General features: G+C 40.9%; 2 protein-coding genes across 2 annotated transcripts in view; both read left to right on the forward strand.

Moving 5' to 3' along the window:
* The window catches only part of LOC138037493 (uncharacterized), a 21,966-nt gene extending 18,724 nt beyond the window's left edge, over window positions 1-3,242 (forward strand). The window contains exons 10-12 of the mRNA XM_068883410.1: window positions 592-774; window positions 1,471-1,533; window positions 1,856-3,242. Coding sequence (XP_068739511.1) covers window positions 592-774; window positions 1,471-1,533; window positions 1,856-1,926 — 317 coding nt within the window. The 3' untranslated portion in view covers window positions 1,927-3,242. The remainder of the gene's footprint in view (window positions 1-591; window positions 775-1,470; window positions 1,534-1,855) is intronic.
* Window positions 3,243-3,645: 403 nt separating this feature from the next.
* The window catches only part of LOC138037494 (uncharacterized), a 26,351-nt gene continuing 14,996 nt past the window's right edge, over window positions 3,646-15,000 (forward strand). Inside the window, exons 1-9 of the mRNA XM_068883411.1 lie at window positions 3,646-3,768; window positions 8,545-8,610; window positions 9,118-9,327; window positions 10,118-10,229; window positions 10,745-10,926; window positions 11,939-12,967; window positions 13,014-13,154; window positions 13,432-13,704; window positions 14,452-14,889. Of these exons, the coding sequence (XP_068739512.1) occupies window positions 3,669-3,768; window positions 8,545-8,610; window positions 9,118-9,327; window positions 10,118-10,229; window positions 10,745-10,926; window positions 11,939-12,967; window positions 13,014-13,154; window positions 13,432-13,704; window positions 14,452-14,889 (2,551 nt within the window). The 5' untranslated portion in view covers window positions 3,646-3,668. The remainder of the gene's footprint in view (window positions 3,769-8,544; window positions 8,611-9,117; window positions 9,328-10,117; window positions 10,230-10,744; window positions 10,927-11,938; window positions 12,968-13,013; window positions 13,155-13,431; window positions 13,705-14,451; window positions 14,890-15,000) is intronic.

Here is a 15,000-nt window from a genome sequence, read left to right on the forward strand (position 1 = left end):
ATGATTTCGTATTTATCGTAGAACTTTGCGATTGGTTTTCCTTTTTCGTGTTTCACTCCTCACCGAGGCAACTTCATCTAGGCAGCACCGACGTTTCTTAAGAAACTACAGTTTCGAAAAAAACCTGTTGAGACAAAGACGCATTTTTGGTACTCTAAAAACTGATCCAAATGTTTCCGCTTAGTAAAAGCTGCCCTTTCTCCTCCCCCCAAACTCAATGCTGATTTATCGTGGTCGGAATAATACTGTAGAACAGATGACAATACTCAGCAACATTGACTAAGGAGGGAGGAGGAAGGGGAGTGTAAATTCTTTCCTGAGTAGGGGTGTGTGGAAATGACGATAAATTTGTGTCACTGTTACAACATTTTTTTTCCAAGATTGTAGCCCCATTTTTAACAAACCATGGTAAGTCAAAACAAGTTATATTTTGGTCCTAGACTCACAGATGCTTTGGGTATATCAAGTCAGTTTTTTCTCCAGTATATTGAAAAAAGTATGTCAGCCTTAGATCAAATCCCTCATAAATTAAGACGTCTGACCATTGACTTCATGAATTATAAAATTTGACCAATTGGTTTCGGTTCACAGATCTCCTTCCTGCAAACACGACTCAGATATCGCCTGTTCTTCCCAAAGTAGTCGCTCCTCCCTCTTTACCTACAGCCCCTGCTACAGTGTCTCCACCGGCTCCTAAAGCCTCATCAACTCAGGCTCCTTTGGTTTCTCCATCTCCTCCCAAAACGCAAGCCTCGACCTCGTCTTCACCAAGCGGTAAGAATAAAACTTTAGCCGATGAAAGAATGCAACTTGTCTAAAATTTATAAGAAACGCGGAGGATAATAAAAAACATTAAAATCAACAACGACAGAAAAATGTATCTTGACTAGCAGAAAAGAACACGGTTAATTCAGATTTGAGCATAAGGGGCTTGTTGCACTGTATCCTGGGTATTGTTAATGATTTTTAGATGATCATGAAACAGAATTCAATAAGGGATCGACGGGGTTTGAACCCGTGACCTCGCGATATCGGTGCGACGCTTTAACCAACTGAGCTATCAAGCAGCTGAAATTACGTTCATAACTTCGAGGATCATAGATTTACTTGGTTTCATATCCGCAGTGAAATATATATGATTCATTTCATATTTCATTTCATCATTAAAGGAAAGAGTGACGTAAACGAGCAATAGGAACCATGCCTCTCACACATCGCTCTTATGTCAGTACTACGGAAATACTTATGCCAAAAGACTGGAAATTTAGTTGAAATGGATACGGTGGAAAAAGATAAAAAAAATGAAGGCTTAAAGGGGAAAACGGGACTCCTGTAAGACAGGAAAAATCAATTAAATTAAACACCAAAACAGAGCAGTGCACGAATTTATTTTCATTGATGCTTTTTCTGAATAAGTTTTTTTTTTCTGGAGAGCAATGGAGAATTAGCTTATTTCATTTAATTTTACAGATAATGGAACCGTTCACTTTCATTACCATTACCACGGGCGGAAGACACCTGTTCCTGTTAACGGTAACTTATGAATTTTCAAAAAATAAGGAAAATCTAAAAATAAATTTCAGTTGTGATGGTATCAAACGCCTGAGCTTCAAGTGTATTGAGGTATCGTTGGAGAATTATGGGGCTGTTAGGGTATCCAATATTTCTTCTGAAGTCTTATGAAGACGAAGTTTCTCAGAGTTGAAAGTCGCTAAAACAACTGAGAATGGTGACATCAAGATCATATTGTGGACGCCATTTTGTACACCTGAATTTCCAAAAGACTTATTAAGACCACCATCTCTTTCCAAAAGGAAATATATTTAAGAAAGATTTGTGTGTTTTCGTTTTGTAGTTTGCCCAAGCAGCTGTATTGATACTGGACAGTGCCATCCGTTGTGCCCAATACATTGCTGTACATCATAGAAACATTAACGAATACATCGACGAGGACGAGATGTATAAAACCCGAAAAAGAGATTGCATCTGCGCAATTTAGTGTGGATATCTGAATTAAAGCGGAATAAGAGAAAAGAACAGTGTTTTTTTGTCATGCAGTTGGTCACGCCGAAGAGGAATATGGACCAGCGGGAAAGAAAGGTCGTAAGATAAGACACGAGACAATGAAACGAACGAGACGATGAATAAAATTCAGCCCTATTGGATACTGTGGTTTTTGCGATACTTCACAACATCGCAAGTAAAGGAAAAAGCTGAAGCCCTATTGTAACCAAAGAAAGATTCACTACTACGTATTTCAAAAAGAACCATTTAAAAGGGTAAAAAAATTTTCAAAGTAAAAAAAAAAACGAACGTTTTCAACAACGTATAATGCACATCATCAGGGTATTAAAGAACCGTCCGCTAATCTTTTAGCTAATTCCCGATGGGAAACGTTTCGCAACGTAGGACTTGATTTGTCTATTTAAACTAGGCTTTACTACCTCAACTCAGCCCTAAAACTCTCTTTAAGCGTCTTCTCTGCAACGTCACTAAAACACCGTGTTCAGTTTCAATGGACACCTTTACAAACAATCGACGGATGCGGTATTCTAAACCCTCTATCTCTAGCCTTGTAAATAGTTCTTTTTGAACTTAAGCGAACTTTATGGACACTACATTTTTCGTTATAGGATTAGCTTTCTTTTAAGAGCCAGTGTTGTTATTGGTGAAATAGGCTTTGGCTTATCTGTAGTCTCATGTCAGCTACAATTGCGGTGATTTTGTTGTCATTATAATTCGCACTAGAGTTCTGAAAAAAAAACTGTTTTATAATACAAGCCGGTTTTCTTTTCCAGTTGCGCTGAGTTAGTTTAGATTGGAGCACGAGTTTCGAGAACGAGTAAGAAGTTTCCTTTTGAGAACGCTCACTGGAAAAAAATTCCGACCTCCAAACCATTCTCGTCTCTAGCGCCTTTCTTGTCTTTAATTGAGGGCCCTGGGGACAAGAATGTCTTCAACATCAATGCCTGCGCAAGGCACTGTACTCCCACTTAAAGTTCGCCATTGTTATCCCCAGACGTACCTGCTCTCGTTTGTCATAGACAAACACTCCAATGAGTCTCGCCTGTTACAAAACAAATCTAAATAAATTTAGGAATCTTTAATGGAAATTAAATCCATGAGTTTTGTATATTAGGCTTTGCCTTATTAGCGACGAGACTGGATCTGTTAGGAATGGGTCAGAGAGGATCTTAGATGCAATGACAGAATGAATACTTTTGGTTCTTAAATAATTGTCAACTTAACAAAAGAAGCTTAAATAAATTCTTGGCTTCAGTCATGTTTTACTTCTTCTATGTTTGTTTGTTTCTTTTTCTTGTTGTGTCAGGATTTATTGCAAGCATCGATGATCCTCAAGGTAGACCAATAATGGTTAGAGTGATGTAGAATTATATTTCTTTATTACTCATGACATCTGAGTTCCCAATTTGGCTGAAGAAAACTCTGTTAACCCGTTATATTACGAACTTACGGAACCACTTTATTATGGTTGAAAAGTAGGAAAACCAGTTGACGTTTTGAGACAATAAATATATTATTGTGACATACTTAACCTTTTAAACGATCTCACCGTTACAGGTGGGAGTTCAATTTGGCAATCGAGGAAGATATGAATCGAGAAAAAGTCAATTCTTTTTAATGTTAGTTCCTGACGACTTTTTGTCATGCGGTGTCGACAAGCCGTTATTTTCCTTTATTTTTTTGTTTTGGTATCATTTTTTAAAGGATATAAACAAACAAACACAACATCGACAAATTCTGCTGGTAAGTTTGTGCGGTTTTACAATGTCATACTAGCGGAGTCTACCACGTAACGTAAGATGTCTATTATTTCAAAGACGAAGTTTTCTGTTCCTTTGTATGCCTACGTAGAACGAAGTGCGTCCAGAAACTGTATTTCCTTTTCTGCTAGCATTGTTCGTGGGAGAAGTTCTGTTGCCACACTCATTTTGCCAGACTGATGCCATGTACTTGACACGTCTCATACCAAATCAACTTCTGATGGTTGAGTGCCTTGAGAACGAGTGAGGATAAAAGAAAAATTAGTGCAATGATGATGAAAAAATCATTTGGTAGTTCAGCAAAAAAATACGCGTCAATTTTCTGTGGTTTACACGAGCAATATTTTTATCTGACAATTTTTCTGTGCGGGTTCTTTTTTTTGGCTAGTGTAGACGAGGAATATTGGTCGGTTTTTATGAGGCAAATATGTTTGCCGAGAGGCTGGCGAGTTAGCTTTTAACTCGCAAATAGAAGTACAGTTGCCACATACGCAATATTCAGTGTTTTTGAGGAGGATCATGATTGCAGGGATGGATTAGTGGTGACCCGGTGTCACATGTGGCTTAAGTTTGTTGGTTCTCTTCTCTGCTCCGAGAGGGTTTTTCTACGGGTACTCCGGTAATTTTCCCGTCTCCTCAAAAACCACCCTACGAGATCATATGCTGTTGATTTGATTTGATTTGACTTTGTACAGAGTCCCCAATTACTTTAGTGCCCCTGGGCTAAATGCAGTTGACACTTAAATACATCAAATACAAGCTCAAGTACATAACAGGCCCGTAGGCTGGTGTTGATGCGGGTAGGCTCTTTCTCTTTAAACGGACCAACAGCTCTGGTTGTATGAATCATTACTTTGGACTAGAATTTTTTCGCTCTCCCCCTCACTTCTGTAAGGCGCTCGAGTTTTATAGTTTCTGACCAAGGTTCCCATCAGCTTACAACGCTCGTGTTTGTCTAAGACAGCAAAAAATCCCCCGAGCACCGACGAAAACGAACTCCAGAATTTCAACGAAGATAGAGACTGCCATGGCCACAAACCAAAGCACGCTGCTTAAGGAGGCAGTGTGGCCCAGTGGTTGGCGCGCTTGCCTTGAGATCCGGAGATCCCGGGTTCAAGACCCGCTCTAACCACTCGTTGAATTTGATCCTGGTAGTCCCTGGTTTAACTTCTCAGCTGCACTTGTAAATAGCCAACTGGTTTGTCTCCGGCCAGTTGGGATTCTTAACAGTTGTTGTTCTTGTGCTGTTCTGTCGTTTCGTTGTGTTTCATTGGCCCTGAAAAGCCCCTATGGGGAGCGGTCAATTAAATATGTATTGTATTGTATTGTATTGTATTGTATTGTATTGTATTGTATTGTATTGTATTGTATTGTATTGTATAAGGAGGCTCAAACCAGTTGTAACACTTATAGCAAGGCCTTAAATTTAGCCGGTATATCAACCCTTCAAGATCGTAGATCAGCGGCTTGTCACGAATTCATTGCACAGCTTAATCCGGATAACCCGGTTTACAAGCTAGTTGCTAGCAAATTAGAATCTCCAAGTGCCTCTGCCCACTATTCACTCAGATCGAGAGATAGAGTAAAACTAAGACAACTGCCATAAATAGGTTTGGTGACTTTGTCACAAACGAATACGCTACTGACTCGACGTAATGTGTTTATTAGTGTAGTTTGTATTATTTATGTATATTTATCGTATTCAGCATTTATAAGTATCCATTTATTCGTATAGTTATATCTGACCAGGCCTGTAATTCAGATGAAATCTGCTAGAGGTTTCAATAAACAAAACTACCACTAAAACTGCTAATAAACTGCACTATTTGGGAGAATTGAATCTACACAACAGTTTCACTTAACGGCAATGTTATGATACCATGTGAAACACCTATAAGTGCTTAACAAGACGCACTCGTTAATGTGACGTAACAGGTGATGTAAACATGGCAACGATCTCGGTGACCCCCATTTTTTATCGCTGGAGAGTGATTCGCACACTAAGATAAAATTCTCTGCAAAGTTTAAAAAAATATATCTGGAGCAGATTCAGAGCCACCTTCACTATTGGAAAATTTTAAGATAGTTCTGAATCCACTCTAGAGAATTTTTTTAAACTTATCCACTCTAGAGCATTTTTTTAAACTTTGCAGAGATTTTCATCTTAGACTGCTAATCACTTTTCAGCAATAAAAATTGGGGGTCACCGAGATCGTTTTTGATTCAAAAGCACTTAAACACGAAATATGTCCTTCACTTCTTTATTAAACCACTTTAAGCCTTCATCCATTTGTTGCAGTTTAGTATCAGTACCACGCGCGTCAGCTTTCAATTTCGATATGTCGCCTTCCACAATGGCAATCTTTGAACACAGGTTACTCAAAGTCTTGTCAATGCTGTCTAGCTTATTTAGCTTCATTCATATTTCGTCAAGCTTCTCTGACATCTTATCGGTCATTTCTAATTCTTGAGCGGGTGAAACTTCAACTACTTCTTTGAAGACTTCTTGGACTTCACCTTCGTTTTCATTGTACTTCTTGTTTCGGAGTCGATTATCCGATGGAGAACTTGATTCAGAACCGCTAGAATCACTTCGCTGTGTTGATGTGCGCTTTACCTTGTAATTAGCTAACAAGTGCGGAGCTAGCTCTTACGGACACGTCTGTACCACCATCTTGTCCGTCCCAGTCCTCGTAGTTATGAACGCAATTTTAGCAATTGCGTAGAGAAGCCTGAAAAATCCGGACTTCAACGGGATTTGAACCCGTGACCTCGATACTGGTGCAATGCTCTAAGCAACTATGAAGCTATGAAGCCACTGACGTTGGGAGCTGGTCATTTGTGGGTTCTAATGATCCCGTGCCGTGAATGAATAACAATACAAGCAAGGTGACACACGCTAACACCAACCCGGTGTGGCCAACAGATCACCCATGCGCACAACCATTTCACCCGGTCAATTAGCAGCCATAGACAGCGGTTTCGGCCTTTTGGGCTTCATCAGCATGGCGTAGCTAACATACCAGGCGGGTGTTTTAAGCATCCCTTTAAGTGAACCCAACTTACCACATGTATGGCATGTGAAGCAGCCACTTAAAGTGGTGCTAAATACACCCGGACGGGACGGGAGCAGGCCTTGGGAACTGAAGCTCTTAACGTCACGGCAAAGAACACGTTGGCCGTGAAGCTCTTATATTTGAAGACTTAACTAGTCAGAGTGTAATGTGAGGTACTAGGTTTTTACTCCATACGAACCATGTGAGCGTTAGCCCTACCAATGGAAATGGGCCCACACAAGGACAGAGAAAAACTCTGACCAGAGTGTGAATTGAACCCACGACCTTCGGGTTAGATCACCGCTGCTCTAGGCCGTGGGAACTGAAGATCTTAACTTCACGGCATGAACATGCACAAGTACAAGGAAGGATTACGTTTTTTGCCAACGTTGGCCGTGAAGCACCTATTTTTGAACAGACTTAACTTTCTGTAATCTTTAATCCTTATTTATACACGGTAAAAATTCATCAGGTACAATAAATTACAATAAAGTGTCTAAAAATCCTAAAACTAAAATTCTAAAATTGTAGTCCTAATATTATATTAACTTGCTACAATATTCCACTTATAAACCTGATTTCCATGAATGCCGTGTGTTTAAAAAGTATGATAGAGAAGGCATTTAAATTGATTTAATGAAGCAGACTCTCTAATGTTACAGGGTAAGCTGTTCCAAAGAGTTGCGCCACTGTAACTAAAACTATTTTTCATGTAGTTAGTTCTCGGAAAGCGAACAACAAGTTTGTTAATCGAGCCCCTCAGAGCATAATTTGATTCATTTCGAGTTACAAATTTAGAAGTGAGATATTCGGGAACCAGACCGTTTAAAGACTTGAAAACCATTTGAAAATCAATTAAAACTGATTATAGTGTAATGCAAAGTACAAGGAAGGTCTTCCAGTGATAAAAGAAGAATTGCTGGCAATTGATCTAGCAAGCTTCTAGGCTTGCATGGGTTTCTATGGCTTAACCCACCGCCTACGTTCATTTCCTTAATTAATTCCTTGTTATTAAATAATACTAGAAAATCTATAATGGCCGAAAATATTTTTGCCTGTTCTTAATTAACCACCGTATTTTTGGAGGACGACTCAGCAGCCTCCACTTGTTTCAGTTCAGATCTCTGATGCCCATTGTCCTTACTGCCCGACTAAACTTTAAAGTGTTGAGAAATTATTTGCTGTACCATTTACACGATTAAACGCATTTGCCAAATACAGATGATGTCTAAAAAAACTGCTCGTGTGAACGGGCTAGTTCAGCATTCGGCTATCAAGAACTTTTTCTCGGTTGTGTCCTAGTTGGATTAAGAATCTGACGTTTTTTATCAGATTTATTCTCTAGCTTCTGGTTAAATATTTTTTTCGGTTCTTCTAATGGGAGGTTTATCGATTCCTTTTCTTAACTGCACATAAAGATTTACAAACTCTAGTATCAACTAGAGAATTTGCGAAACGAATAAAGCTTTTTAACTTAAGCAAAAGAGGACTCTTTCCGTGTTTGGAAGAATTCAAGACATCCTTGTGGGTTTGCGTAACTGTCGAGAATTCTCCCAACTTCCCCGAGTGTTTAGATGAGGCTATGTAAACACGGAAAAAAAGCTCTATGGCTTTTATAAAATGTTTATGTCAAGTCGTCTTGCTCTGGTCACTTCATTATGAATAGCAATACTGATGATAGTAAATGTTTCTTCTGTTTGCAGCAGAGGATGACCACGAGCTGATAAGGCACAGGAGAAAGTTTGGAAGCGAGGGACCTCCTTGTGGCAGTAAGTGGGAGCTGTTAGGTTATGTCAGGTTTAAGAAAAGTTGCGAAATAAATATCAGCATTTTTTTTTAAATTGTGCAGTTACGAGTAGGTCACTGGGTTATATCAGTCACAAGTTTAGGCGTGACCGTCGATCAATCTTTCCCTTATTGGTACCGAAAGTAGCTAGACAGGGGCGGTTCGAGCCAAACCGCACATTTTACGAGTGCACATGCGTTCTGTACCCACTATTCGTGGTGTGCTTACCACATGAAGAAAACGAGGAAAAAAAGCAGTAATGCTGTTTTCAATCACGGCAAATCTAAATCCCTTTATTTTAGTGAAAAGAAAACTGTGCTGCTTTAGGAGGTGAAACAAGCAAGACAACTGGGTCATTTCGGGTTGCAGTGTCATATTTTCCCATAGTTCTGTTTCTGTGAATGTTGACTTGCGTCTTCCGTGATTGGTCAGTTCTGGTTTTATGACACCAAATTCGAACCATCCAATGGAATCTCTTGTTCTCTTTCAGTGAAGCACGGCGCGTACCTTGAGAGATGGGACAGAATAGATTACAAACGTGTGAAATTTTTGCTCGCGGATCCACGATATCCAACCTTGCCAAGTCTGTCCTTGTGTGTTCCCACCTTTGAACAACCACAGAAGTGGGCCGACTTTTTCGGAGCTCGTATGAGAACTTATTTCGTTCCTATTCAGACCGGGGACCACTATTTTTATCTGTGTAAGGATAATTGTCTTCAATTGTTATTTTATGGTTGTACAAAGTGTGGATTAGGTTTTGAATTGTACCCTTCTTTACCCTCCGAAAAAACTAAATTAAAAGAGGCATCCGTGGATAATTAAATTATATTAAATTAACTGGTAATCTAATTACTTTATTAATTAAAACGATATATAAATTTGATCAATTAAAAGGAGGCATAATTCCAGTTAGCGCTCTTTTAGTGTAGTAAAGCTGTCGTAATCGGAAATTATTTAGCTAAGTAATGAAAGTGATGTCCTAAACTTTAATCAATAGCTTCCATTTTGGATACAATGCTTTTGCTTAAAATGACTCTCAGATCGTTGCCAGACCGCTGTATGAAAAAGTCTTTATACACATTGAAACCCTAGTTTTCAAATTTCCCTTGGAGCAAAACTCTAGATTCACATCACAAATCTTGCGTTTCTCTTTGGAAAGTTTTTGTCATGACTTGCCCCTCCAACGATCGATGTTTTAGGGTGCTTTTGATTGGAAAATCCGGATTTAGATCTTAAAATCTGGATCTTCCGATTACCAATCGAACACAAAGTCTGAAAACGGAGTTTTGTCGCGGATTTTACTAATTGGAAATCCATGTCAGGAAGGATTTGAATTAGTTAAATCGCAACAAAATCCGTTTTCTGATTTGGTGTTTGATTGAAAATCGAAAGATCCAGATCTAAATCCTGATTTCCCAATCGTACGTACCCCCTCTTGTGAATAAATGCCATAAAATAAATCAAGGCGGTGTTTAACATCCTTCTTGTAGCTTCAAACGCCGGAAGCGAGCTGTATCTTAGCACGGACGAAACTGCTGCCGGCAAGACGATGATCTGTGAAGTTGATGGGGGTTTTCCTAGTGAGCCATACGAGTACGATCGGTAAGATTCTACACGAGAAGCAACCCAATCACATATGAACATCGGTTGGCATTAAAGAGATCACGTTTAGCATCTTGTTTACTTGAAACGGCGAAAGATAGATTACTACTGGTCATAAAAACTTTAAAAAGCTTTATGTCTAACTTCTGTCTCTATAACTTAATAGAGATCGGACCCAACTATTCGACAGTTAATAGGTGTGGTACCACAAGAAATTATGCCCGCATGCGAAATTGGTGTAACTTGCAGTGCTTCATATCTTCATTCCCGTGCGGGAGACCAGGGTGTACGCAGACATATTCCCCTGAACGAGGCTTCTTTAAACATTCGCATCAAAAAAGATAGAGAAGGTTTCGTTTTTGTATGCTTCAGGCGGCGGCCACTCTTACAGGAAATTTTTCGGCAACTTTTTCTGGATTTTCTGGGTCTGCCACCGGTAACCTACCTTTGTATTCTGCAGATTTTCTGTGGATTGTCAGATTAAGCTAGCGGAACGCCTTCTCTTTCTGTTTAAGGTATTCAAATCAAAAGTCTCTTCCAATTCATCTTGAAAAGGAAAAGTTTTACTACATGGAGTCAATAATGAAAGACGATCATCAATACGACCATTTAGAGGTTGCTTTGGAGACACCAGACGGAAAATTTTACAAAGTGATTCCTTCTACTTTCTTATGGACCACGTTCAGAAAATCCTATGGTAGGTGGTAGGCATCACCTGCATGAGTGACTTACAATTCTAGAACTCACACGTAGGAGTTAAACATTGTGATTCTCAAAGAACGGGGACAAGAAATCACCTTGCAAAACCAATAATACATTGAACACACGTTGATAGCTCTCAACGGTTGCAATTTTTTAAAGTATCTTAGATTAACTACGTTGTCTCTCGTTCAAAGAAAAGTCAAAAGTTCACTTGTAAGCCAAGAATAGACCAATTTTCTAGTTCAAACCAAAAACTTAAGGTCTCGGTAAAGGCAAATTTGGACGTCTCGCTCAAATTTTTTGTTTTTGCAAATCTTGAATCGGTGGGCTGTGAAGTATATTTTTCTGAAAAAATATTCTGAAAAATTAATTTTAAAGCTACTAAAACCGCTTTTCTTTGTTTCCCGCCATAATCTTCTTGCCAAAAATGCTCGACGTATCATGTTAATCACACGTGAGAGGATTGGGTGTCAATTGACAGCTTGGCAGGTGTCAGAACGCTGATTGGCTCAGCATAACTGGCTTTCAAGTAGGGAGCGGAGTTACTCAGCAGACTGTGAACTGCACGCGAAATCTTCAAGTTCGATTTCAGGGCTTTATTTTGACGGCAAAATTACAACTTCTCTGACTTCCTGTCCCGACAGGTTTTAAGATATCGCTTCCAAATTTTCAGTTGTAATAGATGATTGTACTACCACAAATACCGTGTGAGGAATTCTTGTTTGTCTTCGGAGACTGATTTTATGGCACTTTTTCTGCCCAAATTAAGAATGACATGAGAGTTTCGACTTAGGTGCGTGATATTTCCCTCAATTCTTAACCCAAGGCAGTTGCACTGAACATGAACAATTGAGCATAGATGCGACTTCAAAAACCAAAATGGGTAGATCTGTATTTAATAGAACATGTTTGAGTAGTAGCAAGCTGATTGAACTCCTCTTAAGATGTCCTCTTCATTTGATGTTTCGTCATACTGAACTGAACAGGCGTTTATCGAACCTTTCTAGAAAGAAATGCCACATACCAAGCACTCCTCCTTAGAATAGCAGCAGAAGCTGGGGCGAAGGCTGGGTTATCTTTTGGGGAGAGATTTGCTATGAGGAGTGGTGCCAGGGCAGGAGCCAAAGCAGGGGCGAAGGCGGGAATGCATACTGGGGCATCGGCAGGAGCAATTGCAGGGGTAAACGCTGCAATTCAGATGACGACAACAGCACTAGAGGATGCACTGAACACGCTTCAAGGCGACAGTACAAACAAATTCAAGATAAACGTTGAAGGTGGTGAAGTTGTCTCAGTTACTGGACCTGGGATGGAATCAAGTAGTCAAGCTGCTGCTGGGGCAGCATCTGCAGCGACTGGATCTGTTGGTGCCACAGGAGGAGCTAGAACTGCTGCTAGTGCAGCAGCAGCTGCAGGGGCTGCGAGTGCAGGAGCAGCACTAGGAACTGCAAACGGTTCACAGGGTATTGGCAATGGGAGTTTAGGAGGAGGAAGAGGAGGAGGAGGAGGAGGAGCTGGGGCCGGAGGAGCCGGGGTCGGAGGAGTCGGGGGCGGAGCTGGCAGGGCAGGAGGAGGCGGAGCCGGAGCAGCAGGGACAGGGATAGGCAGAGGAGGAGGAGCCGCGGCTGGAGCAGTCGGGGCAGGGGTAGGCAGAGGAGGAGGAGGCGCGGCTGGAGCAGGAGGGACAGGGGTAGGCAGAGGAGCAGGAGCCGCGGCTGGAGAAGGCGGGGCAGGGCTAGGTAGAGGAGGAGGAGAAGGAGGCGGAGGCGGAGGCGGAGGCGGAGGCGGAGGTGGAGGCGGAGGTGTAGTGGAAGGTGGTGCAGCGAGTTTCGTTGGCACTGGCTTTGGAGGTGTAAGAGGTGGAACTGGAAGTTCAACTTCGGGAGGGGGAAGTGCTGGAGCTGCAGCGGGTGCCGCTGAAGGTGGCGCTGCAGGAGGAGGTGCAGGAGGTGGTACAATGGTCGGAGGACAATTAGGAGTCACTGGAAGCTTCCTGGGCACTTCATATACGTACGGTGTGGTGGAGGTGGAGGTCGGTAGGGCAGGCTACACGTTGCCTTACTGGACGAGGTGGTAGGGCAGGCTACACGTTGCCTTCTGGAAGACGTGTTGTTAATTACGGTGGTAAATTGGTTACGGAGCTTACGTATGAACCAAAACCAGGGGAGAATGCACAGGATATGGCAAGGCAAATAGTTTGGAGAGCGGGAGGAGCCAGACTAGGTAAGTCACTTTAGTAAATGCCCTTGATTGATATTGTTTAGCACTTTATTCCTAATCAGATTTTGTATTAGAAAGGTACAAAGAAGCAGAAATTGGTCACTAACTACAGTTGGTTATAGGTTATTTCGTCCGTCGAGTTTAACTTGAAGCATTAGAGTTCGTTTCGGCTTTCCGCTGATGACACTGTAGGAGCAGTCCTTTTTAAAGAAATGCAAAAGAAATCCGGCGCTTAAATGTCAGTCGATAAAATACGTTTATGTTCTTACTTGTCTTTCAGTTGTGGCAAATGCGATGTATACCTTTCATTCTTACAACATACCTTATGCACAGGAAAACTTCACACTTAACCAGTGCTGGAGATCGCATAATGGTGAAATTGTCTTGGATCAATGGTGTAACGTGTTCATTACTCGCATACCTAGCCTTTCTCCAAAAGCAGGCACGGCAAGTCATACTGTTTCCTTTGAGTCTGTGTGCTTCCCTGGATATTTTATAAGGCAGAAGAATTTTCATTTTCTCCTCCAAAAGCGAGATGGAAGTGATGTTTTTGGTGAGTTGCATGCTTCCATTTCTTTTGAACGACATCCAGAATAATTTGTTGGTTAGCTCGCTTGAATTCGATTTCAATTGGGGTATGCTGAAGAGCAACTACTTCAACTAGCACAGCTTGGAAAATTCTCAGGCAATCAAAGAGTGAATAACTACATAAACATCGCTCTACGAACTTTGACGAAAACACTTGCTTAATCTATTACCTTACAGTCCTTGGGTCACCGAGAGAGCTTCAAATTGTAATTTCGTTTCTGTTCTATACGTTTATGTTGCAAACGTTAGTTCCAGAAGACGAACGAAAAATATAAAAAAGATGGAGGAAACACATTGAGGGGTCAAGCTTGTTCCTTCGGCTTTTCTCGGAGGAGAACAGTCTTGGGAACGAAGATGAAGGAGGAGTTAGAAGATCTTTTCATTCAATGGATGATGATTCTATAACAGACTTACTTGAACAGATTCACTCCCGCCACCTAAATAAACGTAGCCGCAGAGACAGATCAGTGATTGTTGGAAATATCCTATAGCACTTTATTATAATTACATAGGAGGTTACTTAAATTCTCTGCGCCGATTGGTTGCATTTGAGGTGATAATTACGCGATAACCAATTGGAACTAAGCGGCCGCAAGCTGTTTTGTCCAGGTGACAGACGAGTAAAGTCATTAAGCGTACATTAAGAGGCTGCTAAAATCTATTTCTTTTCAAGCGCGTGTTTCTTTTCCCTTATCTTTACTTTTACTTTCAGATAGAGACAGTTCATTTCATATCTTCGACGTCATGAGATATGCTCGCAATTTTCTTTTTCGCTCAACACACGAAGACTGGTACATTTGCCAGTCTGCAAAAAGGAAAGCATTTGGGACTGAACTTATACTAGACTATTACAATGGGGAACCCGATGTTCTTGACCGCTGTACCTTCCTACTCCATCCAATTTTGAACAATGAATTAAGGTACTGTAAAAACGCTATTGGGCCTGTAAAAGCACCCGAAATTAATGGGCAACAATTTCCTCATCCTCCTGATTTGGTTCAACACACACCAGCTCCACCCATTGTTCTACCTTCATGCATTCCATTTTGTCCCCCTGGGAAAACGGAGGCAGCCTCACGAAGTGCGTCAGGCACAGGCACATCTGCTGTTGCAATCCCTTCAACCTCAAGTACTTCTACTTCGAGTAAAAGTAAGTTCAAACTTAGGTTTGGCCACACTAAGAAAAAGCTCCCACTTGCGACCGAGGACAATGATCATACGGGTGCGGAACGATCTTGTGAAATTCGAAAATTACGTTAAG

This window comes from Montipora capricornis, chromosome 2, assembly GCF_036669925.1.
Source record: "Montipora capricornis isolate CH-2021 chromosome 2, ASM3666992v2, whole genome shotgun sequence".
Classification (NCBI taxonomy): domain Eukaryota; kingdom Metazoa; phylum Cnidaria; class Anthozoa; order Scleractinia; family Acroporidae; genus Montipora; species Montipora capricornis.